The sequence below is a fragment of the Otolemur garnettii genome, unplaced genomic scaffold (genome assembly GCF_000181295.1).
Source record: "Otolemur garnettii isolate 467f Iridium unplaced genomic scaffold, OtoGar3 scaffold00006, whole genome shotgun sequence".
In the NCBI taxonomy this organism is placed as follows: domain Eukaryota; kingdom Metazoa; phylum Chordata; class Mammalia; order Primates; family Galagidae; genus Otolemur; species Otolemur garnettii.
The window spans coordinates 33,067,300-33,091,304 of NW_003852401.1; the positions used below are offsets into that span (position 1 = coordinate 33,067,300).

At 40.1% G+C, this 24,005-nt stretch overlaps 1 protein-coding gene and 1 pseudogene across 1 annotated transcript in view; one reads left to right on the forward strand and one right to left on the reverse strand.

Annotated features, from left to right (window-relative positions):
• The window catches only part of TRPM6 (transient receptor potential cation channel subfamily M member 6), a 166,597-nt gene that overhangs the window by 108,709 nt on the left and 33,883 nt on the right, over nucleotides 1-24,005 (reverse strand). The window contains exons 3-6 of the mRNA XM_023509005.1: nucleotides 21,825-21,863; nucleotides 12,419-12,596; nucleotides 7,641-7,854; nucleotides 2,087-2,211 (exon numbers count right to left, since the gene is read on the reverse strand). Coding sequence (XP_023364773.1) covers nucleotides 2,087-2,211; nucleotides 7,641-7,854; nucleotides 12,419-12,596; nucleotides 21,825-21,863 — 556 coding nt within the window. The remainder of the gene's footprint in view (nucleotides 1-2,086; nucleotides 2,212-7,640; nucleotides 7,855-12,418; nucleotides 12,597-21,824; nucleotides 21,864-24,005) is intronic.
• Nucleotides 3,083-3,403, forward strand: LOC100942555 (annotated as a pseudogene).

Consider the following 24,005-nt stretch of genomic DNA (forward strand, 5'->3'; position numbering starts at 1 on the left):
CGCCTGCCACAATGCCCGGCTACTTTTTGGTTGCAGCCATCATTGTTGTTTTGGCAGGCCCGGGCTGGATTCAAACCCGCCACCTTAGGTGTATATGGCTTGCGCCTTAGCCACTTGAGCCCATATCTTATATATATGAAAAAAATGATCGTAAATAATATAAAATAAAAACTGTGAGAAATGCCGCATATTTATTTGGCAAACCAAAAACATGGTTCACTTGAATTACAATATAAAATATCTTTCAAACTTGTCCAAAAAGAAATCTGCTCATACTTCTGGAGCAAAACTAGCAATTTCCAGGAAAGACAGGAGACAGAAGAGACATGTCAATCCTACAATCAAGGATGAAATCTGGAAAATCCAAACCATGGAACACTTTTCAGGACAAATCACTCAGTTTCTTCAACAAATAAAAGTTTTTAAAAGGGAGTGGGAGGCAAGATGGAGTTAAAATCTATACATTAAAAGTGACTCCAAAAAAAGCAGGTAAAGAGAGACACATCAGCCCATCACAATGTATAGAACTTTTTGGATAATAAAATCAAACAATTAAAAACTTTGAATAATGTATTAAACTTTTTGGATAATAAAATCAAACAAATTTAAAAACTATGAGACAATGAAAAAAAATTTTTTTGAGACACAGTCTCACTCTGTTGCCCAGTCTAGAGTTACATGGCATCATCCTAGCTCACAGTACCCTCAAACTCCTGGGTTCAGGTGATCCCCCCGCCTCAGCCTCTTGAGTAGCTGAGACTATAGATGCCAACCACAATACCCAGTTACTTTTGCCATTTTTAGTAGAAAAAAGGTCTCAATCTTGGTTCCGGGGGGTGTAGAACTCCTGAGATCAAATGATTCTTTCGCCTCGGCCTCCCGAGTGCTAGGATTACAGGTATGAGCCTTCACACCCAGCCAAGACAATGAAAAATTAAGTGGACTAGATAGTTGATGATACTCAGGAATTACTGTTAATTTTTTAGGTATTATAAATGCATTATGGTTTAATTTTTTAATTGGCCACATATTTCAGAAACAACTACTAAAATAGTCACAAATGAAATTATTTGATGTCTCGAATTTCCTTCAGAATAAGAGAGGAGGTTAATTGGAAATGGAACAGGGAAGAGAGGACACAAAATCAGCTATGAGTTGGTAACCATTGAAGCTGGGATATAGGGACATAGGAAAGAATTCATTATTCTAATCTCCCTACTGTTTAGTATGCTTGAAATTTTCCAAAATAAAAGTTTAAGTAAATCACATGCATGTCTATCTTAATGGACATAGAGAAATAACTATGTTAGATAGTTAAGCTTACAAAGCAAATTCATAGCATGGGTTTCTGTTGTTAAATTTGTTGAAATAAACACTTCTTTTTACCATTCATATACATGCATACACAGAAAAATTCTAGATTAATATACACTAAAATATTAACAATAGTTACCTTTTTTCTCTTTATGCTTTTTCTAATATCTGATATTTTTACCAAACATTTACAGTAGTCTTATCAACAAATAAGTATATTTCCTTTAAAAGAACTCATAGAATTAGTATGTAAGGATGAAGTAGAGAGAAAAACGAGAAGACGGAAGAGAACTAACAAGGACAAAGTTAAGAAAACCCCTTGTCTCACTAAGTGTAAACCATTGAAAAGCCTTTGCTATTATTCCAAGCAAGACAGGGGCTGTAAGTGAAGATTTGAGGGTAAGAGTAAGGAAGGTTATTATGATCATGCAGGTGACAGATCCCAGTGGCTTGGACCTGCTCAGTAACACCAGAAGTGATGAGGTCAGATACTGGGTATATTCTAAAGTAGAGCTGAAATAATTTACTGATGCATCAGGTCTGAGGCATAAGACAGATACGATTCCAGGATTAATCCAAGGTTTTTGGCTTAGGCAAGTACAAGGATGGGACTGCCGTTCTCTAAGACAGGGTGAGGGAAGTAGCAGGAAGTCAGGAGTTGGTTTGGGATGTACTACATTCGTGATGTCCATTAGACACCCAGGGACAGCCTTACACTGGCAACTGGGATGTGTGTTCATTTCCTTTTGTTGTGAAAGCATTGTCTACTCACATCATTTCCGATAAGATCTCTCTGGTTCTCAATGACACCCCAAGGTGGGATTCCAACTGTCCAGATTTTTCTCAAGGACTGAGAGGAATGGGCTTTCAGGGCATCGCCAACATGCTTGGACACTCCTACGAAGAACAAGTTTAAAAATCAAACTTAAATTCTGAAATCATGTGAAACATGGTAACCACCAGAAAGAAACAAATACACAAGCCTGTGCAAAAGGCTATTCTAACAGAGAGCTACTGGCCCCGTAGGATCAAGCCCTGATATTTTAGCTTCCTTTCTATTTCTTGGCATCTTTTTCTCCTATCATTGACCTCTCTCTACCCTAACAATTCTCCTCTCACTTATGGCAGTTTCTACCTCAGTTCTGTTCCTACTCTTACCTAAGAATGTTCTGTGTATTGTCCCGCCTCATGAAGCCCAGCCCTGACATCGTGAAGGATTTTCTCTAATGTCCCAGTCAAACATCCTTCAGAGATGCCTCTTGCTTCATTAAGACAAATGAATTTAATGTTTTATACACATAAATATTCCACAGCTAATACATCAAGGAGTAGTACATTAATATTCGCTCTCCTGGGACTACTAACAATAATTACAATAGCCAACACTTACTGACACATAGCTTTCAGTAAATGTGGGCAACCTTTAAATGTATTTACATATTAAAAGGAACTTTTTTAGTCCATTTTATAGGCAAACCTGCATCACAAAGAGGTTAAATGCACACATACATTTCTCAAGATTACAGAGCTGGTAATTTGTAGAGCTTGGCTTTCAGTCTAGGCGATCTTTAAAAAAAATGATAGTCCCAGCTACTTGGGAGGCTGAGGCAAGAGGATTGCTTGAGCCCAAGAGTCTGAGGTTGCTGTGAGCTATGATTACACCATGACACTCAACCCCAGAGCAAGAGTGAGACTCTGTCTCAAAAACAAACAAACAAAAAATGACTTCCTCTTTCCATCATCTTGGGGCCTATGGACAAAGGCAACTATGTCTGGAAGGCTGTGGTCCAAGGCCACTTTTACTGGCTATAAGCAGAGTCTCCAGAATCAAAGAGAGCACATAGCATTTCGTAAAATTGAAGGTGTTTATGCCTGAGATGAAACCGAAAGAGAAGTGCTTGTGCATACAAAACAAAAAAACAACACAGTGACTCCTGGCGGCAAACAGAACAAAACCAGGGTAACAGGCAGAAAGGTAACTTGGGCCCACGGAAACAGTGGCACGGTGCATGCCAGATTCCTAAGCAACCTTCCTGCTAAGGCCGTTGGACACAGAATCCATGTGAGACTGCACTCCTCAAGGATTTAAACCGATGAAAAGTAAATAAAAGTGGATTTGCGTTCTTGTATTTTTATTAAGTGGCATTAAAAAACTTATTGCCTTAAAAAATAAATATATAAATAAAATTTTTTAAAAAGACTTTATTTTTTAGAGCAGTTTTAGGGTCACAGCAAAACTGAACAGAAAGTACAGTGAGTTCCCATCACACTACTTGCCACTACACAAACACAGCGGCCCAGCTGCCAACATCACCCACCAGAGTAGTACATCTGTTACAATGGATGAACCCGCATTAATGGATCACTACATACCCCGAGAGTCCACAGCTTACATTAGGGCTCACTCTTGGTACATACACTGTGTGAGCTTCGTCAACTGTATAAAGATATGTATCCACCACTGTAGAATCATGCAGAAGGTTTTCAGGGCCCTGAAATCACCTGTATGCCTCCTCTTCACAGACTCTCCTCCCAGCCACTGACAACCATTGGTCTTTTTTCTACTGTCTCCATGGTTTTGCCTTTTCCAAAATGACATACACTGTAGTTAAAATTATACCATAGTAACCTTTGAGATTGGCTAAACCTGGCCTTTAATCACAACACTGCATCACAAGACTTACTCTTCCTGTGTAGAGTACTGACTTGGATATGTGGCATTAGCACAGAAAAAAGCAAACAAAACCTTACATATTGCATGCAACCAATGCTCCACACCTAAATCATCTCCATTTCTCTGGCACGTTCCCCTCCGATCTATCTTCAAAACCTCTTCCACAGTCAGCTTTAGAGTCTGAGTTCAGGAGTACATTGATATCCAAGTAGAGCCAGTCACCCCAACAGAGATCCTAATTCTAGATGTTTGGCATGGTTTGTTTGCCCCCATGATGTTATTCTTAAGCATGCAACATGTGATCATAATACAAATGGTATATTGAGACTCTCTAACCAATCTGACCATGTCATTCCCCTCACTCATTCTCCTTTTCAAAAATCCTAGCAGGGCTCCCTGCCACATCCAGAATAAAACCCGAGCAGGGCACCAATCTGGCTCTCGTCCACTCTGCTGGCCCTGTCTCCTGTCACATGGTACACTCTCCAGCCAGGGGCCTTATCACTTCCATCTGCACATGCCTTAATCTCCAGCTGTGTGCCTGGCCCTGAGCTACCAACTATTACTAGAAGGCCTCCTCTTTCTACCCTATGCCCTTCCCAAGCCCCTCAAAGGTACCCTCAGCTGAAGCTGGAATTCATCTCCCTCTTCTTCTATCCCCCAGTCAGCATCAATTTCTAGCTAGTTACTTTTTGTCTGTTTGTCACACTCGCCCATGATACCAAACCTGGGGCTCACATTACTTATCTCAGAACTTATCTAAATGCCTTATACATAGTAGATTCTCTTTTTTTTTTCTACATTACTCTGAGGATATAAATGTTTAGGTTGCATTGTTTTCATATCTAAGGTAAAGTTAAAGTTGTAGTTGAGTTCTTCATTTAGGAGGTGAATCCACATTGTGGATTCTTAAGGCCGTGGCATTCAGTTTAGGTCAATGTCAAAGATCCCAAACCATTAAGCAGAACTCCTCAATTTAAGAGTGCATACGGCTCAGCGCCTATGGCTCAAGGGGCTAAGGTGCCAGCCACATACACCTAAGGTGGCAGGTTCGAATCCAGCCCAGGCCCACCAAACAACAATGACAGCTGCAACCAAAAATTAGCTGGGCTGTTGTGGCAGGCGCCTGTGGTCCCAGCTACGTGGGAGACTGAAGCAGGAGACTCACTTGAGCCCAGGAGTTGGAGGTAGCTGTGAGCTTTGATGCCACAGCACTCTACCCAGGGGGACAGCTTGAGGCTCTGGCTCAATAAAAAAGAGTGCATAAGGATCTTCGGGGGCATTACTAATACATGGACTTGGCTTCTGCAGGTCTAGGCAAGGCCTGAGATCTGCATTTCCAGCAAGGCCCCAATTGATACTGGTGCTGCTGGTCCAAGGACCACTCCTCAAAGAGTCAAGCCTTAGGCGAGCTGCCACTGAATCAGGTCAGACCAATTGCTGTTTAGGGGAGCTCCGAGTATTTCTCATTTCCCACTTCCTTCGTTATTTCAGGCACCTTTATAGTGTAATCTGTGTTCTTTTGGGTTAGCTGGGCCTCACCTAGTTTTTTTTTTAAGTATTAAGTAAAATAAAGCATGTAATCAGTCAATTATTCAAGGAAAAGCCTTGCCCAAATCTACCATTTTCTGAATTCTGCAAAACTTCCCTACCCCACCTCCCTTCTTTACTGGAAATAAAATAAATAAATAAACAAAATAAATACAATGAACTTAGAACTCTGCCAACTCCAGCTGATTCCAAGAATGTGAAACAATAACTATCTCCATAAAATATGCAAGATGAACTACCAAGTTACCTATTAGTGACAGGGCAAATCCCTTGGTTTTATTTTGTTTTATATGTCAGTCATTTTCTTCCTTCATTCCTTTTTAGTCATAAGAATTTGTCGTGAAATCAGTATGTGTTGCTAATTAGGCAGATGTCCAGCCCTAGGCCTCTAAGCATAACCAAGAAGGACAGCCAACTCACAGACTCTTCCTAACCTTCAAGGTAAAATATAAACATTCTACAAGTGCTACAGGCAGTAAATGCTATAGAAATTAAGACACAAGCCAGGTGCAGTGGCACATGCCTAAAGTTCCAGCTACTCAGAAGGCTAAGGTAGGAGAAATGCTTGAGGCCAGGAGTTCAAGACCAGCCTGGGCCACATAGCAAGACCATTATCTCTAAAATTGTCAGTATGTAGAATATTCTTTTTTTAAAGGCAGTTAAGAGACAAAAGTGAGGCTGGGTGCAGTGGTTTATACCTGTAATACTAGCATTCTGGGAGGCTGAGGAGAGAAAATTACTTGAGCTTAAGCTGCCTGACCAAGAGCAAGACCCCCATCTCTACCAAAAATAGAAAAATCAGCCTGATGTTGTGGCGGGTGCTTGTAGTTTCAGCTATACAGGAGTTGGAGGTAGCAATGAACTACGATGATGCCACTGCACTCTAACCTGGGCAGCAAAGCGAGGCTCTATCTCAAAAAAAAAGGAACAAAAGTGAGAAACCCAGTCCGGCACAGTGGCTCATGCCTGTAATCCCAGCACTTGGGAGGCTGAGGCAGGTGGATTCCCTGAGCTCACAGGTTTGAGACCATCCTGAGCCAGAGCAGGACCTCATCTCTAAAAGTAGCCAGGCGTTGTGCCAGGCACCTGTAGTCCCAAGCTACTCAGGAGGCTGAGGCTTAAGCCTAAGGGTTTGAAGTTGCTGTGAGCTATGACGCCACAGCACTCTACCAAGGATGACTGAGTAAAACTCTGTCTCAAAAATTGAGAAACTCTAGTTGAGATAGTCAGAGGTTGGTGGTGGGTCTGTTGGCATCTAGGACAGGTCTTATAGCAATAGGCAGAACTTGATAGGAGACACTGGCTAGGGCATACCAAATCAAAAAAGGAAGGGAAAACGGAAACCAAAGGTTAGGAACAGACTGGGAAGAGACAAGGATTTATGGAGTCACTAGTTCTCAATCCCACTGCACATCAGACAAGCCCCATCCTGAAAGCCTCCACTTCACGGGGGGCAGAGCCTGTGTATATGTGTGTTTTTAAAACTCCCCAGATGATTCTAATGTGCAGACATCATAAACACTGAAGCAAAGGAATAAAGTTCAGAGGCCACTACACAAAGTTCTTCAATGTCATATTTCAAGGAGTATAAAAGTCAGTAATAAAGACGTTTACTGGCAAACACATTGTTCAAAGAAAAAAAAAGAAGTAATTATCTACTTCTGACCGATACTCTCGGCGTGAGGTCTGCACACGTCAGTGATTTCCCATGTCTAAGAACTTGACAGCGATAACACGAGTTGAGCTCAAGTCCAGGCCCACACACTATCCACTGGCATGGTTTCAGTGTCCCAAAGTCCAATGTGACCTCACCATAGTCTGAAACTCAGGAAAGACCATTTTCTTTGCTAGAAGTTTCCCAAAATTATGTTTTAAAAAAGTATATGTTGACAATAGCAAAAACACATTCCAGGAAAAGCCTGTGATGTTTCTGGGTTTATTTTCCCGTCACTAGGTTTTTCCTCTTTCTCTGTCACAGCACCACATCTCCCGGGAGCTGCAGGGCAAAGATGAGATGACACACTGCATTTCTGACACTCAGAAAGAGAAAATGAAAACAGCCAGGAAGGCGGCCAGGTGGAGGGCCAGGGACATGCTTTACCAGTATTGATGCCTTCCGTGACTATCCACGCTCCCGTCGTCTCTGCAGCTTTGACCAAACCTTGGCTGAAGATCTTTTTAAGCTTGGAGGGCACCCTAAAGTTCTGGATGCCCCCATAGACAGAGATCACCAGCTTGGGCAGTTCCATGTTCCACTCTTTCAACATTAAATGTAACAGATGATCCAATTTTGTGTCATAAGAAGTTCTGATATACTGCAAGACAGGCACACACACACATGAACAGGAAATAATGAAAACCATCGCCAGGCAGAGACACAATGGCCACACAGCAGGGGAGCTGACGCGGCCACAACTTGAAAGGAAGTGTCTGGGATCTCTTTAAAAGTTCATCTTCAGGTAACAGAAATATTTACTTTTAAAAGATCCCACACCCCCCTTTAAGTTACTTCTGGGAATTACAAGTCACTGTAGGAGAGCTTCCTCTGGTTCTGAGGGTCGCCCATCAGTGCTCTCCAGAAGGCCTGGGGTGAGGCAGAAGTACTTCAAACGACTGGCCAAAATCACTGCATCAGCAAACCCTAAAAAATAGGTGAAATGGGACTTTTCCTAGGGCTTTTAATTTATTTCACATATCTGCTTAATTTAAAGTTGAGAAGCACATACGTTTAATTTATTGTAATTTTTGTCCTTTCCTTTTTTTTTTTGAGACAGAGGCTCACCCAGTTGCTGCAAGTTAGAATGCCACGGTGTCAGCCTAGCTCACAGCAACCACAAACTCCTGGCCTCAAGCAATGCTCCTGCCTCAGCCTCTGGAGCAGATAGGATTACATGGATTACAATGCCAGGCTAATTTTTCTATTTTTAGTAGAGATGGGATCTTACTCTTGCTTGGGCTGGTCTTAAACTCCTAAGCTCAAGTGAGCCTCCTACCTCAGCCTCCTGGAGCGGAGCGTTAGTGAGCCACCAGGCCTGCCTAAATTTTATCTTTTAATCACTTCCTTTATATATCATTATCCCTCTGAAAGCATTTTCCCCAAAATAAATACTTTTTACAAAACAGTCAACACTGAATAATCAATGCAAAGAAAAATCCAAACTATCAGGGGCCCCAGAATCATGTTTCACTTTTCCTAAGATAATATTGTATACTATCTTGCTTTGTCCAGTAAATACAGCCACATATAGACCAGATAAAATTGAGATGACTTTGACTTCAAGTAAAGGCTAACCAAGAGCAAGAATATGCCAGATTTATAACAAGGAATAAGGACAATAAAAAAGCAGGAATTGGGGGCAGTACCTGTGGCTCAGTGAGTAGGGTGCCGGGCCCATATGCCAAGGGTAGCAGGTTCAAACCCTGCCCTGGCTGCAACAAAAAAATAACTGGGCATTGTGGCAGGCGCCACAGTGTAGTCCCAGCTGCTCAGGAGGCTGAGGCAAAATTGCCTAAGCCCAAGAGCTGGAGGTTGCTATGAGCTGTGATGCTACAGCACTCTACTAAGGGCAACAAAGTGAGACTGTCTCTTAAAAAAAAAAAAAAGCAGGAATTATAAAACTATACCAAAAATAACCACAGGTAAAAGTCTCTATACATGCACATAGGAATTATTACCTTAGCTTCCAGAATATGATACCAATTTAAGACAATTTCCCATTCATCCATGAACTTCCTAATAGATAATCTTTTTATTTCATAATTAAAATGTTATAATTCCTGAACATTGGACTGTGTAGCTATTGAAAACTGTGAATAAAAGAAAGAATATAAGAATAATCTGGACTCAATTTATGAATAAAGAAACTGCTTTTGTGGTTAGTAGGAAAAAATAGTCTTAGTGAAATGGTTTATGTTGCTGCAAATAATGAATAAGAATAGAGGCTCCAGGGCGGCACCTGTGGCTCAAAGGAGTAGGGGGCTGGCCCCATACACCGGAGGTGGTGGGTTCAAACCTGGCCTTGGCCAAAAACTACAAAAAGAAAAAAAGAATAGAGGCTCCAGCTCTTTAGTTCACCTTCTCTTCAACCTACTCTTTCTCCCAGACACTCTCTCCTTCAAGTATAAGTACAGTCATAAACGATATTTCTCCTTGAAATTTCAGGATAAACAGTCTTAATGAACTAAATCATCAGCACTAGAGGTCTTTTCTCCTAAAGGCCAACTGAAGACCATGGGAAAGAGTTGATGACTCAACTTTCCTCTGTGTCTTTATGATTAATGTTCTTAGGAAGAATCCTACTGTCAGAGATTCACTACACATCCTTGGTGGATAAAATGAGATGGAAAGATAAACAACTGGGCAGGGGAATTCAGGGGAGGAAGATGAATAACCAGCCCTCCACCAGAGACACGTCTCATGTCTAGGAGTTCACACCTGTAATCCCAGTACTTTGGGAGGCCAGAAGTTGGAGACCAGCCTGGGTAACATAGTAAGACCCCTGTCTCTACATAAAAATTTAAAAATTATCCAGGCAGGTGGTATGCACCTGTAATCCCAGCTACTTGAGAGGCTGAGGCAGAAGGATTGCCTGACCCCAGGGGAGCAGAGGTTACAATGAGCTATGAGTGCACCACTACACTCCAGCCTAAGTGACAGGAGACATGTCTCTAAAATAATTAAGAAAGAAAAAATAACAGCTCTTCAAATCTTTCTTGTGGACCACTATAAACCTGAAGTGCAATTCTGGGACTAAATACGAATGCTGGCCTCTTCTCTTCTGAAACATTAAATAAATGCATTTAGGTGCAAAGGCTATGGCAGGAGCTGAATGGGAAGCATAAAGCATAACACTTAGCAGGAAGATACATCCAGCTGTATTTTCAGGTGCCCTGAATGCACCACACACTCTCTTGGCCTTTACACAAGCCATTCCTAATGTCTGGAGTGGCTGTCCCCTGCTGCCTCACCTGACACCATTCTCCTCACCTCCCACATCTCAGCTTAGCTGTCACTACTTTCAGACAGCTTCCTTAACACACATGCTGCCCCCTCAAAAACACATGTTGCTCTTTCCATTGTCTCAAAGAACCTGTCTTCCCTTTTCCTAGCATTTGTCTTCAGGAAGTGTATGTACTTTGTGTTTCCCTCACTGAACCATAAGCAAAGTTAGTACATAGAATATATGCCCTATGGGGTATAGCAAATATGGACACACACGAAGTATTTGTTGGATGGATGAAAATACAAATAAATGAAGGGGGCTACAGAAGAATAAACATAGGCCTGGAAATAGTAGCTCATGCTTGCCATCCTAGCACTTTGGGAGGCCAAAGTGGGAGGGTCAGTTGAGGCCAGATGAGCTCAGACAACATAGCAAGACTTCATCTCTACGAAAAATAAAAATGAAGAAATTAGCCAGGCATGGTGGCACACAGCTGTAGTCCTAGCTACTACTTAAGAGGCTGAGGCAGGAGGATTTCTTGAACCCAGGAGTTTGAAGCTGCAGTAAGCTACAATTATGCCACCCACACTTCAGACAGGACAAGACACTGTCTCTGAAAGAAGAAGAGGAAGAAAGATAAGGAGGAGAAGAAGGAGAAACATAAAAGCAAAAGCAAGAAGAGTGAAACTTAAGGGGAAAATGCACAGAGGGTTCTTTAAGAGTCAGTTTCCAAAAAGGATTGGTGAAGAGAATGGGGGCTGGGAGTGGAGGTACAGTAATTTTCTTACCAACTAAAAAAACATCAACACAAATTAAATGCAAGATGACTAATAATTGGAAATGTAGATTATAGTGTAAATGCAGTTTGAAATTTTACGATGACTGTGTTACTAGGAATGGCCACTGATGGTCACTCTCCAGCACAGATGTGATTCAGAGCTTTTCTGAGGTAAGCCCTACCAGCAGTTCCCTCAGAAAAAGCTGCCTCCCTTGAAGCAGCAGGTTGTCAAGGTGCTCAAGGGAAAACACCTGAGGGATTGCCAGCATGTTGATATAGTAAGTAATTCAGGGTGCAGTGGCTCACACCTGTAATCCTAACACTCTGGGAGGCTAAAGGGAGTAGATTGCTCGAACTCAGGAGTTTGAGACCAGCCTGAGCAAAAGCAAGACCCTGTCTCTAAAAAAACAGCTAGGCATTATGGTGGGCACGTACAGTCCCAGCTACTTAGGAAGCCGAGGCAAGTGAATCTCTTAAGCTCAAGACTTGGAGGTTGCTGTGAGCAACCACACCACTCTACCCAGGGTGACAGAGTAAGACTCTGTCTCAAAAAAATATATATGTATATGTATATGTATATGATTTTCACTATGTAAATCATGTGCATAATTACCATGTTAGGAATAGGGGGAAAACTGATCTGGAAAACCCAAGTATTATCATCATACAATGGGCAGAGAGGAAAAATTCTCCTATATTTCTGAGAAGAGGTTCTCAGAAGAACTTGGGAGAGTAAACAGTCCTAAGTTACTGGCATTTGCTATGGTCATGCTTGGGCTAAAGCCTGGTCCTTGGGAGCAACTTTTTTCATTATTTAAGAAAAAGGCAGCCCCCCAAAAAATAAACAAAAGAAAAGGGCAGCCCACTGGCAATTATCTCAAGGGCAATAAGCCATTCTCTTCTGCAGAGTGGAAGCTTGCTAAGAGAGGTCAGCCAAATAAAAAGCAGGCCACGCCAAACCTGGGAAAGATACAAACCCCCTCAGACATAAAGGAAAGAGAGAGTCACGCCATTTTTGTCAAGTGGGTCAGTAACACAGGTCACTTCTGCAAAAAGACCAGGTCATCTGATTATTTATACTTGTAGATACAACTTAGAAACACATTTGGAGGTTATCCTCTGTTCAAAACCAGCAAAACAATTGGGTTCTTAGCAAACCTTGGAGTGGTAGGTGTGCTCTCCATCTTGGAAATTAATTGTGCCAAAGGCATCTGTAGGACTTTTTGTTGTGTGCTTTTCAACAGACCACTGTTCATTTTCACTACTCTTATCAATTGACGTGGTCCAGGCATAATCTACTCCAGGATGGTCTCTGACCAATCGACCACAGTAACACCTTAAATTCAAAGAAAAACAAAACAACTTTAGAATAGAAAATAGATACATTGGATCTACCTTTTTCTAGAGTAATGTATAGATCCCATATATTAATTCTTAAAACTTCACAGTAAGATTGATACTAAATTTATAACCTTGGATTGCCTTTGAAGTTTAGAAACACTCTCCATGGTTCTCTGCCTTAATATTTTGAAATAAAAAATAAATAAAAATAATAACATATTGTTAAAAAATGTGAATAATCTAAACCTTCAGCAAGTTGTAAGCTCTGTGCTGGTAGAAGATCTTGCCTGGCACTGATGGTTGCTGGCTCATGTACCCTCACTTGGTCTTGATTCCAGACTACATAGCTCTCTTGAATTCAAGGGCATCTAACAAATAATAATTTATATTGTGACTATTAAGTGGACTTAAAGATTATATTACCTTGTTTCAACCAGTGCATTCCTCACAAAATGGACAAGCAATTTAATAAGTTTCTGTAATTAAGCAATAAACTGGAGATAATACCACTAAGTACAAGCAAACAATAAGAAAACAACAGAACCAACACATCTCCTTCCCACTACTCATATAAGCTCTCTGTAAGACACAAGACAATGCAAACAGGATAAATATGAAATAGATTTTACATCTCCTTTTCTATAATAATACTTGGGAGAAAAGACCTTTTGGCATTACTAAAATAAATATTTTAAAATAAAATATTTTAAAATTGTTCATTTATCTATTCTATTTATAGTGCTTTGTTTCTATAATGCATATAATATATTGTATAAGAGTACATTTATATAATTGATAAACAAATATACATATATTGGGATACATATCCCCCCAAATTTAATGATATGGTACAATAAAATGTGTGAAGACAACTCTGCCAATAGCAAAAATATAAGCTGGGCATGGTGGCTCATGCTTGTAATCCTAGCACACTGGGAGGCCAACACAGATGAATTGCCTGAGCTCAGAGGTTCGAGACCAACCTGATCAAGAGCAAGACCCTGTCTCTAAAAATAGCCTAGTGTTGTGGCAGGGGCCTGTAGTCCCAGCCACTGGGGAGGCTTGAGGCAAGGAGATCACTTGAGCCTAAGAGTTTGAGGTTGCTGTGAGCTATGACATGACAGCATTCTACTACTGAGGGTGAAAAAGTGAGACCGTTTCTCAAAAAAAAGAAAAAGCAAAAATCTTGAGCATCACTCTAACATATGTATGTTTACTGATAAATTATATCATATATTAATGTCAATCCACCTATTAAACATTAGTTAGGCTATAAGGAAGATCACAAGTTCCCCAAGTTATTCATTATAGATCTGTTAATAATCACAAATGATTGCAAATAACTAAGTAACCTAGATGTCCATGAATAGGGAACCAAACACATGATTGATGACATATCCATATTCTGTACAAAAAAGTAAAGCTCTCTCTAGCCTGTTTCAGAAGGAGCTCTAAAGCGTACGGTTAAGCGAAGAAAGCAAAGTACAGAACAGCACGCATGGCATTCCATCTGCAATGGCCTGAATGTTTGCGTCCCCCCAATTCCTATGTTGAAATCCTATCCCCACCAAAGTGATCATATCTGTAGCTAGGGCCATGTAAGGAGATTAGGTAATGAGGGCAGAGTCTACATGACTGGGGTTTAGGGCCCTCATAAAAGAGGCCCCAGCCACAAATAACTATCACTTCCACCATAGGTGGACACAGCGAGAAGGCACGATTTTGAGAAAACGGGCCCCTGCAAGACATCAAATCTGCCAGCACCTTGATCTTGGATTTCCCAGCCTCCAGAACTGTGAGAAATACATTTCTGTTATTTATAAGCCACTTGGTTTATGGTATTTTGTTATAGAGGCCCACATGGACTAAGGACTAAGACACTATCATGAAATCAGGATTTGTGAAAAACAGAGGACAGGAGAAAAACCAAAATGTGTATGCTTATATATGGATTAAAAATTGTGTTTGCTGACATATGGATTAAAAACTCTAAAAGGAATCACAAGAAATTAATAACAGTGGAAGCCATGAATGGGGGAATGAAACTGGGCTGCCTCCTCCCCAGGGGCAATCCGGGGGGAGATTTTTCACTGTACACCTTTCCATACTTCACTTATGAACTGTGGGAAATTTTTAAATACATCAATGCATTTTAATTATTTTTAGATTAAATAGTAGAAATAAAAATATTGATCTCTCCTTAGAAATCCCAATGCATGTTTTTTCAACTCTATGGAGTTTACATATCTCAATTTAGTAACCAGTACTCCAGAAAATATACTGTTAGAGAACTCTGAGATTCTGTGTGTAGTTCATGCAGAGGTTCTGGAGGGCAACTGAAATTAGTGAAAACAGACAGAATGAACACATAATTACAGATACCGAGCCTCCCTGGAAGAATGTTTTATAAATGTGAGGCGGAAAACACCAAAGTCCTTCTTGGGTACACTTGACAAACTGCCCAGAGCATTTTTTAAATCCAACCAGACTGATCAAAGAAAGTATGTTCTTTTTTTCTTTGTTTTATTTTTTTCTTTTGTCCTTTTTTTTTTTTAACTTTTTAATTGTAGAGACAGCATATCACTCTTATTGCCCCCGCTGGAGTGCAGTGGCACAATCATAGCTCACTGCCACCTTAAACTCCTGGGCTCCAGCAATCCTCCTGCCTCAGCCTCTCATGTAGCTGAAGCACAAGCACAGTGGGGTATTTTGGGAGAGACAGGTTCTTGAACTCCTGGTCTCAAGAGACCTTTCCACTTCAGCCTCCCAAAGTGCTAGGACTATAGGCATCAGCCACCATGTTCAGCCCAGATTATAGTCCTAATGTCATAAACACAGTATAATCACTGCAACGCATAATGCTTATGTGGAGTTTTAGAGTTTGCTAGGTGTTCCACAGAGACTCCATAAATTTGCAGAAGGAAAGAATTTTAAATTGTGTTTAAATTTAGAAATTTAGAAATTACCAGAAGCAATTTTAATAAGATACTGCAAAGAAGGGTCAAGAGTGAATTGCTATATCAAACATCAGAATTTAAAAGCAGCTTTTGTAATGCATAAAACAAAGTGCATGAAACAAAAACAGGACAGGACTGGGAGATGGACATATGAACGGCTGGAACTATACTAAATCGTTCATAGTCAACTATATCTTAAGGGAGTCTTATCAATTAAGTTTCATAATTCGTGTTTATGAAATATGTCTATTCTCTGTCCAAGTCACATTTTATCATTTTATGCATTATACAACATGGTGGATAAAATTTGACAAAAATAGAAATACAGAGGCTCAGGGTTATAATTTAGATGAGTGAGAAGAGCCTCTCTAGAAAATCAATTTGATATCACAAAAGTTCTTACCTTGATAAAAGAAATATCAAGAAGCAGAGAAATTTTGTTACTTATTATAAGTAGAGTTCCTATGTGTGACCTTCATCTCACCTTGATTAATTCGCAGGTAAGTCTTTTGTTTAGCTGTCTGGATACTGAATTTCTGTTTCCTTTCACTTTCTTGTCAATATAAACAAGTCAATGTATGGTCCAGCACATGAATAGACAAAGTTCAAATTGTTTGCTTCATTGTCTCCCTATAACTAAAGTTGATTCTCTTCCTCAAAGGAAATTCAGATTTCTTTACAAGAAAGGCCTTATTTTCTTATTTCCACAGCAGTAACCCAATTATATTGCTTTCATGAATGAAGTTTAGTGACAAATTTTAAAATAAGAATTGGATAGACATAGCAAGAACTTTAAAAATGGAAGTCATTTTTCTTTTCTACATTTTAGAATATTTCTCAAAATGTATGCATTTCTTTTTTTATTATTCCCTTCATCTGTTAAAATCTTCAGGCCTAAGTTTGTCTACAAGCTCCAGTCGGTGTAGTCACTGATCCCAAGGGTGAGTCTAACAGCAAAAGCCCCATAACTACCCTACCATGACCTTCTTCCTTCCTCACACTAGTCATCTGGACTAAGTGTTCTTCAAGCCAACAATTGTTTTTTCCCAATTAGACAGTACTATGCACCCACCATAAAGTTTTCACTGACAAAGACTGGCAATGTCAAGGTTGGCAAGGACACACATTTCCTTTTTAACAAACTATATCTAATATTTAAATTTTTTTTTTTTTTTAAAGAAAGAGTCTCACCCTGTTACCTTGGCCAGAGTGCCATGGCAGGAGCCTACCTCTCAGCAACCAAACTCTTGGCTCAAGCGATCCTCCTGCCTCAGCCTCCCGGGTAGCTAGGACTGCAGGTGTGCCCCATCACATCCAGCTAATTTTTTCAGGCTACTTATAAACTTCTGCCCTCAAGCAATCCTCCCACCTTGGCTTCCCAGAGATAGGATTGCAGATATGAGCCACCACTCCTGGCTTAAAATTATTAAGATATTAATTTGAAAATAGTGTCAAAAGCAAAAGGTAATCTAAATTTTCATTTTTTATTTTAAGGGTCAGGAGACACTGTGACTCTCCAATTAAGGTTATGAAATCTGTCTCAAGGAAATATGCATACACAGTAGTTCCCCCTTATCTTCGAAGCAGACATTCCGAGCCCCCCAAGAGATGGGTGAAATCATGGAGAGCAGTGAACCCAATTTTCAGTCAGAACATATTTCTGTTCAAGTCTTCCACCTACAACATAATCCCTTTTTCATCTTAATGAAGTACTTGTTACACGCTGTGATCATAACTTTTGCAGTTTTGAGGTGTGACAGAAAACTAGCACAAATTTTCAATTAAAAATAAGCTAGCACAAATTTCTTTTTCCTCCTCACAATTTTGAAAATAGAAGATTTGTTCTTGGCCGGGCACTGAGGCTCACTCTGGAATCCTAGCACTCTGAGAAGCTAAGGGAAGTGGATTGCCAGAGCTCAGGAGTTCAAGACCAGCCTGAGCAAGAGCGAGATCCCATCTCTACTAAAAATAGAAAAACTGAGGCAAGAGGATCACTTGAGCCCAAGAGTTGAAAGTTGCTATGAGCTCTGATGACACCAAGGCACTCTAGCCAGGGTGACAGCTTGACACTCTGTCTCAAAAAAAAATATAGATTTGTTCTTATCACAGATTTTAGCAATCTCAGCTAATTTTTTTCTTTGCTAGTTGAGCTAAGAACTTTCATCTTTCCAATTAAGGGAAGCACTTTAAAGTTTCTCTGTGGCACATCTGAATTGCCACTATCAATACCCATATGCATTGAGGCCATTATTAAGTAAAATAAAGGTGATTTAAACATAAACACTGCAATTACCATGACACTCAATCTGATCACCAGATGGCTATGCATTGACTAATAAGCAAGTAGTCTACGGCACAGACACACTGGACAAAGGGGAAATTCATGTCCTGGATGGGACAAAGCAAGACAGCATGAAGCTTTCATCACACTATTAGGAAGGGTACAAAATTTAAAACTTATAAATTGTTTATTTCTGGAATTTTCCACTTAATATTTTCAGACCTCGGGTAACTAAAAGTGGAAACAAAATGGTAGATAAGCAGGACAGATTATAACATTGGAATTTCTAAACTTCCTTTTTGAAAAATGGCATCTTGTCTAGGTAGAAATGGGATGAGAAAAAACTTTTTTCAATTTTTTCCATTTTTTTTTTTTTTTTGAGACAGAATCTCACTCTGTCACCCTAGGTAGAATGCTTATAGCATCACAGCTCCCAGCAACCTCAAATGCCTGGGCTCTAGTGATCCTCCTGCCTCAGCCTCCTGCGTACCTGAGACTACAGGCACCCACCATGACTCCTGGCTGTTTTTCTCTGTTTTCAGTAGAGACAGGGTTTTGCTTTTGCTCAGGCTGGTCTCAAACTCCTGAGCTCAAGCAATCCACCCACCTCAGCCTCCCAAAGTGCTAAGATTACAGGTGTGAGTCACCAGGCCCAGCTTTTTAAAATTTTTTTAATGGCATGCAGGTCCACAGTTCTCCCTTCCCCATCTGAACAGTAATGCCTATAATGCCCTGCCCTGAATGCCTGAAAAGAGCCCATATTCCTTTTGACAACACTTCCTTCTAAATTCCAGTATGAACATTCTAGTGTATAATTAATCCTTTGGATTATATATTAGTAAATGCCATAGCTAGCATCTATACTTTGATTTAATTATCTGACAGAGAATATATCCAGTAAGAAGAAAATACAATAAGGAAGTCTTGAACTGACCAGAGATCTGTTTCCAAAAAGCTCTAAAGAGACAAAGGTGTCAAATGCATTTGAGTACATGGTAGAAAAATGTGACGGGATGTTATGGACTGAATTGTGTTTCCCCCACATTCACATGCTGAAGCCCTGACGCCAATGTGACTATATTTGGAGATTTGAAGGAGGCAATTTTAAGTTAAATGAGGTCCTAAAGGTAGGGCCCTAATCTGATGGGAGTGGTGTCTTTTTAAGAAGACACAGAGACCCCAGGGATATGGGCACACTGAGAAAAAGCCCTGTAAGGAATTAGCAAAAGACAGGACACTTCAAACCAAGGAGAGAGGCCTCAGGAGACTAAACCTACCAATACCCTGACCTTGGATTTGCAATCTCTAGAACTGTGAGAAATTCCCTTCTGTCATTTAAGCCACCTAGCTGGTGACATTTTGTTATAACAGCCCTAAAGGACTCAACACTGTCTACAGAGCTGTGGGCTGTGGCTGACAAGCAGAGGTGCCCAAAGATAAGAGCTGAAGAGCTGGCAGCCAGGACCACAAACAAGAAGCACCTAGAAAACCATGTGGCCTGGCACAAGAGCACTGGGCCGGGAGATGACCAGCGCTGCACATCTCTACTCCCCAGGGCCTCCATTTCCTCAACTGCAATACTGATGGGTTGGTTGGGCAAGGTGGTCTCTGATGGGCTTTCCTTTCCTTTAACTGAGAACATGCAACAATCCTCACTGTCCAGGACCCTCTGCCAAAAGAGCTGATCACTAACTAGGCAGCAGATGCTTACTGCACAGCCACTGCAGGCAGCACACGGTAAGAGTACAGAGGAGAAAGAAGTGCTACTGTTTACAACCTCTTCAGAGAACCAGAACACGCACAGGTGAGGAAAACTTCCGGGTGTATAAAAAGCAACATAAAAAAAAATGCAAATTGTGAGGTTCAACCAGTAGCTGGGCCCACAGGCATGTGCCTCCACACCATGCTTGTTTTTCTATTTTTAGTAGAGATGAGGTCTCAGTCTTTGCTCAGGCTGGTCTCCAACTCCTAAGCTCAGGCAATTCACCTATCTAAGCCTCCTAGAGTGCTAGAATTACAGGCACGAGCCACCACTCCCCGCCTCAAATTATTTTATGAATCCAATAAAATACTCAACAAAATCCAGAAAGGATCTTTCAAAGAGCATGACAAAATGATTCTAAAACTTATATGGATGTATAGAAGTGCCCAAAAGGGCAAAAACAACTTTGAAAAAGAATATAGCATAGGGCGGCACCTATGGCTCAAATGAGTAAGGCGCCAGCCAGCCCCATATGCTGGAGGTGGTGGGTTCAAACCCAGCCCCAGTCAAAAAAAAAGAATAAAGCATAGGTGACTTGTCCTATCAGATATCAAGATACTATATTACAAAATGGTGATGATGAAAAAGAGTGGCATTTGAGAGGAGTGATCAATGATACTGAAAAAAAAAAAAAAGCTCAGAAACAGAGCCCCAGACAGATGGCTGTAATGGGGCATCAGAAATGAGTGAGGTTCAGACTGGGCACAGTCACTCTCACGTATAATGCCAGTATTTTGGGAGATTGAGGCAGGAAGATCATTTGAGGCCAGGCGCTCAAGACCAGCCTGGGCAACATAACAAGACCCTATCTCTATAAAAAAAAAATTAAAAACTAGCCAGCTACTCCAGAGGCGGAGGCAAGAGGATCATTTGAGCCCAGGAGCTTAAAGCTACAGTCAGCTATGACAATGCTACTATACTCTACCCTGGGCAACAGAGGAAAAACCCTACCTCTTAAAACAAACAGGCTCAGCGCCTATAGCTCAAGCGGCTAAGGCGCCAGCCACATACACCTAAGGTGGTGGGTTCAAGTCCAGCCCAGGCCCACCAAACAAGAATGACAGCTGCAACCCAAAAATAGCTGGGCGTTGTGGTGGGCACCTGACTCGCTTGAGCCCAGGAGTGGGAGGTTGCTGTGAGCTATGATGCCACAGCACTCTGTCCCCCAGGGGGACAGCTTGAGGCTCTGTCTCAAAAAAAAAGAACAAAAAACAAACAAACAACAACAAAAACTTTAAATAAATTAACAAACCAAAAACAGAAAATAAATGAGATTCTGAGGGGAGGAGGAGGATCACACAGTCACTAATATTGAGACTGATGGTTCTCTCTATCAAAAAAAGAAAACTAGGACCTGGTGAAGTGCAAAAAATGATGAGTTTTAACTGTTTTTAATAACTTGAAGTTGCAAATAAATGCTTTTGCATATTGTATTTTCATTTTTGCTACCTCTGAAGATTGTGGGGTTTGGGAGGATGTTGACGGGGAGAATTTCTGAAGAATAAAGTAGGAGTAAAATGAGGCTTTTTTACTTCTTATGTTTGCTTTGAACTTCAGCAAAATTTTAAGTAATTACTGAAAAGAAAAATGAATTTGAGGAAAAAGTGAAAGAGATCAACTAAGTAGGACCTCTCCCCCCCCACACAGCCCCCTTCCCCTACCCCCCCACCCCCACCCCCTCCCGCCCGTCTGTGAATGCTATTTTCCTTTCCCATGTCTTGCTGAACTGGGGATTCCAAACATTCTTTGCAAAAATAAATTAATCTTGGTTCAACCCATAATATAAATTTCAGGCTATGATCAAAATTAAGGAAATTTCATTTTCCTCCACCTAAACAAAAAAGAAAGGTAAAACCAGTTACATATTTTAATACGCAAATCACTGTTAAAATTTGTATGACACTAAAGAGTTATTTTTGCCCACCAGCGTGGTATGCCACACATCACCTACAAGTTATAGATCAAAGACAGTGCTGTGTGTGTCTGAAGCATCTTGATTATTCAAATAAAATTGGATCACAGCATTAAAATTGAATGCTTTACAAGTCTTCCATTTACTTGGTCTAAGTAATTCAAGTAGTCTGTTATATTCAAATAATCATTCTCCATCAAAAAAAACTGGCCTTGTTAAGGGACATGGCATGCACCTTTCACTGAGTCCATTCAGTGAGTTTTAAATAGGGTGTCTCCAAGTTAGAAAGAATCATATCATCTAAGCCTTACCTGATCAAATTCTGGCAGACGTGGCATGCTGGAGCACATCTAAATTAAAGAAATAAAACTTCTATTAGGTTATTGTGTATCTGAAAACATACTTAATGCTTATACAGTGAAGGTCTAGAAATCAGGGTTTGCTGAATTTTCATAGAACATTTTACAAACATTCGTCATTTACTACAGACAACTGTACTGCACAAACTATGATCTAATTAAGAAAAAATTGAATTTGGAACAATACCTAGATTTAAATCTCATGGGTTGAACAATTCCTCTGAGTCTCAGTCTTCACATCTGAAAATAATATCTGCCTCATTACTTTATCAAAAGGATTATCTAAGATAATACATATGTCTTACAGTATACAGTACATTATTATTCAGTGTGTGTAAGCATAATAGCTGGAGGGTTTTTGTTGTTTTGGGGAGGGGTTTTTTTACAGACATAGTTCTTGCTATGTTACCCAAGGTCTCAAATTCCTGGCCTCAAGCAATCCTCCCACTCCAGCCTCCTAAGTTGCCTGACTCAATAGCTATTATTGTTATTAAACTATGATGATGACAAAGACTTCTTGACAATCAAGTAAGAAAACATATCTAATGTGGCCATACACTTCGTGTGCAATTTAAAATATTGTGCAATTTTAAATTGCACACAAACTTTACGGCCACCCTGTATATAAACACATTTAAAGCAATAATAAAACACCATCAAATCAAGGGACAGTTGGTATGATTATAATGATTACCCTGACAAATCTTTTATTTTTTTATGATTCAGAAGCACCTTCTGAATTTGGGGATTAGCACTGTAAAAATCAATGATTACATGGCGGTGCCTGTGACTCAAAGGAGTAGGGTGCCGGCCCCATATACCGGAGGCGGTGGGTTCAAACCCAGCCCTGGCCAAAAAGAAAAAAAAAAAAAAAAAAGACAATGATTATATTTTCAATCCAAAGAATTTTAACAGAATTCTAGTTAAAATAATAGAAGAAAAGGTAATGCTCATAGAATAAGGGTCACTCCAGGTTATTCAGAAACTAATATTCAGGCCTTTCACATCTTCCTATCCCAGCCTTTTGGGGAATGTCTTTTCATGGAAGCCTTACTTCCACAAGTTGAAAATGAGAAGGAAAAAGATGTTATAATTAAATCGATCAGATTTGTTTTCTATTAGGAGCTATAAGAAGAATCAATACACGAGATAAACTTTTATCAAAATTTATGATAGTGAACTACCAGCCTTTTCCTGTCCATCATAATGAAGAAAACTTCACAAAAGCTGCAATTTTCAGAATCCTACTAGGATCTAAAAAAAAAAAAAAAAAAAAAGGCTGGCATAGGAGAAAGAGCCATAGTCATCCATTAACTTTTTTTACAATACCCAAAGAATGGAGACTGCTTTTTTTCCTTCATAAAATGTAATATGCCTTTGACCATTTGTGGAGAATTAGGATCATTAATGTTCTTTTGAGTGTACGGGGTAATAATAAGACTTATGAATAGTAATTTCATCACTTTGTGTGAGGTTCAGGGTGATTGCAAAGATGATTATCCGTTTACAAAAGTAAAAGGAGCCAGTGGAGCTTAAATCTACTTTCCACAACACAAACCATCATATTACAAGATGTCATAAAAGTTGAAGGGGAAAATCAAGGTTACCTCGGGATATAGTAAACATTTTCTAAGCAGGTAAAAAGAGAATTTCCAATCACAGGGCTTATAAATCACAGATAATTCCGTGAGGGTGGGACTGGTAAATATTTAACAAAGAGCAATACTTCAGTCATCCCCCAAAACTAGAATTTCAAGAACCTCAGCACACTACCCTTCCTAAGCATCTGGTTATACTTCTACACCTTAAATGAATATAAGGCCAATTGCTCAAAGGAATCTAAAAATTGAGCGACTGTCCTCATTAAAATATTGCTCTTCTATTTTCCTTTTAATTTCTCTCTCCAAGGCACTGCCATTCCATTTTAATTTCATGATTCTGATTACCCTGGGGAATTTTTCACAGCCCTTCCTTTCCCTATCTTTCAGTGACAGCAGTTTTTTTTTTTTTTTTTTTCTTTTTGAACTTTGGCCTACAAGTAGAGATTCCAAAGGATTGTCATGAACTCTAAGTAATCAAACGCATTCCATTCTGCTGCCCATTATCTGCTCAAAGGAAAAGCTTAGGGGAGGA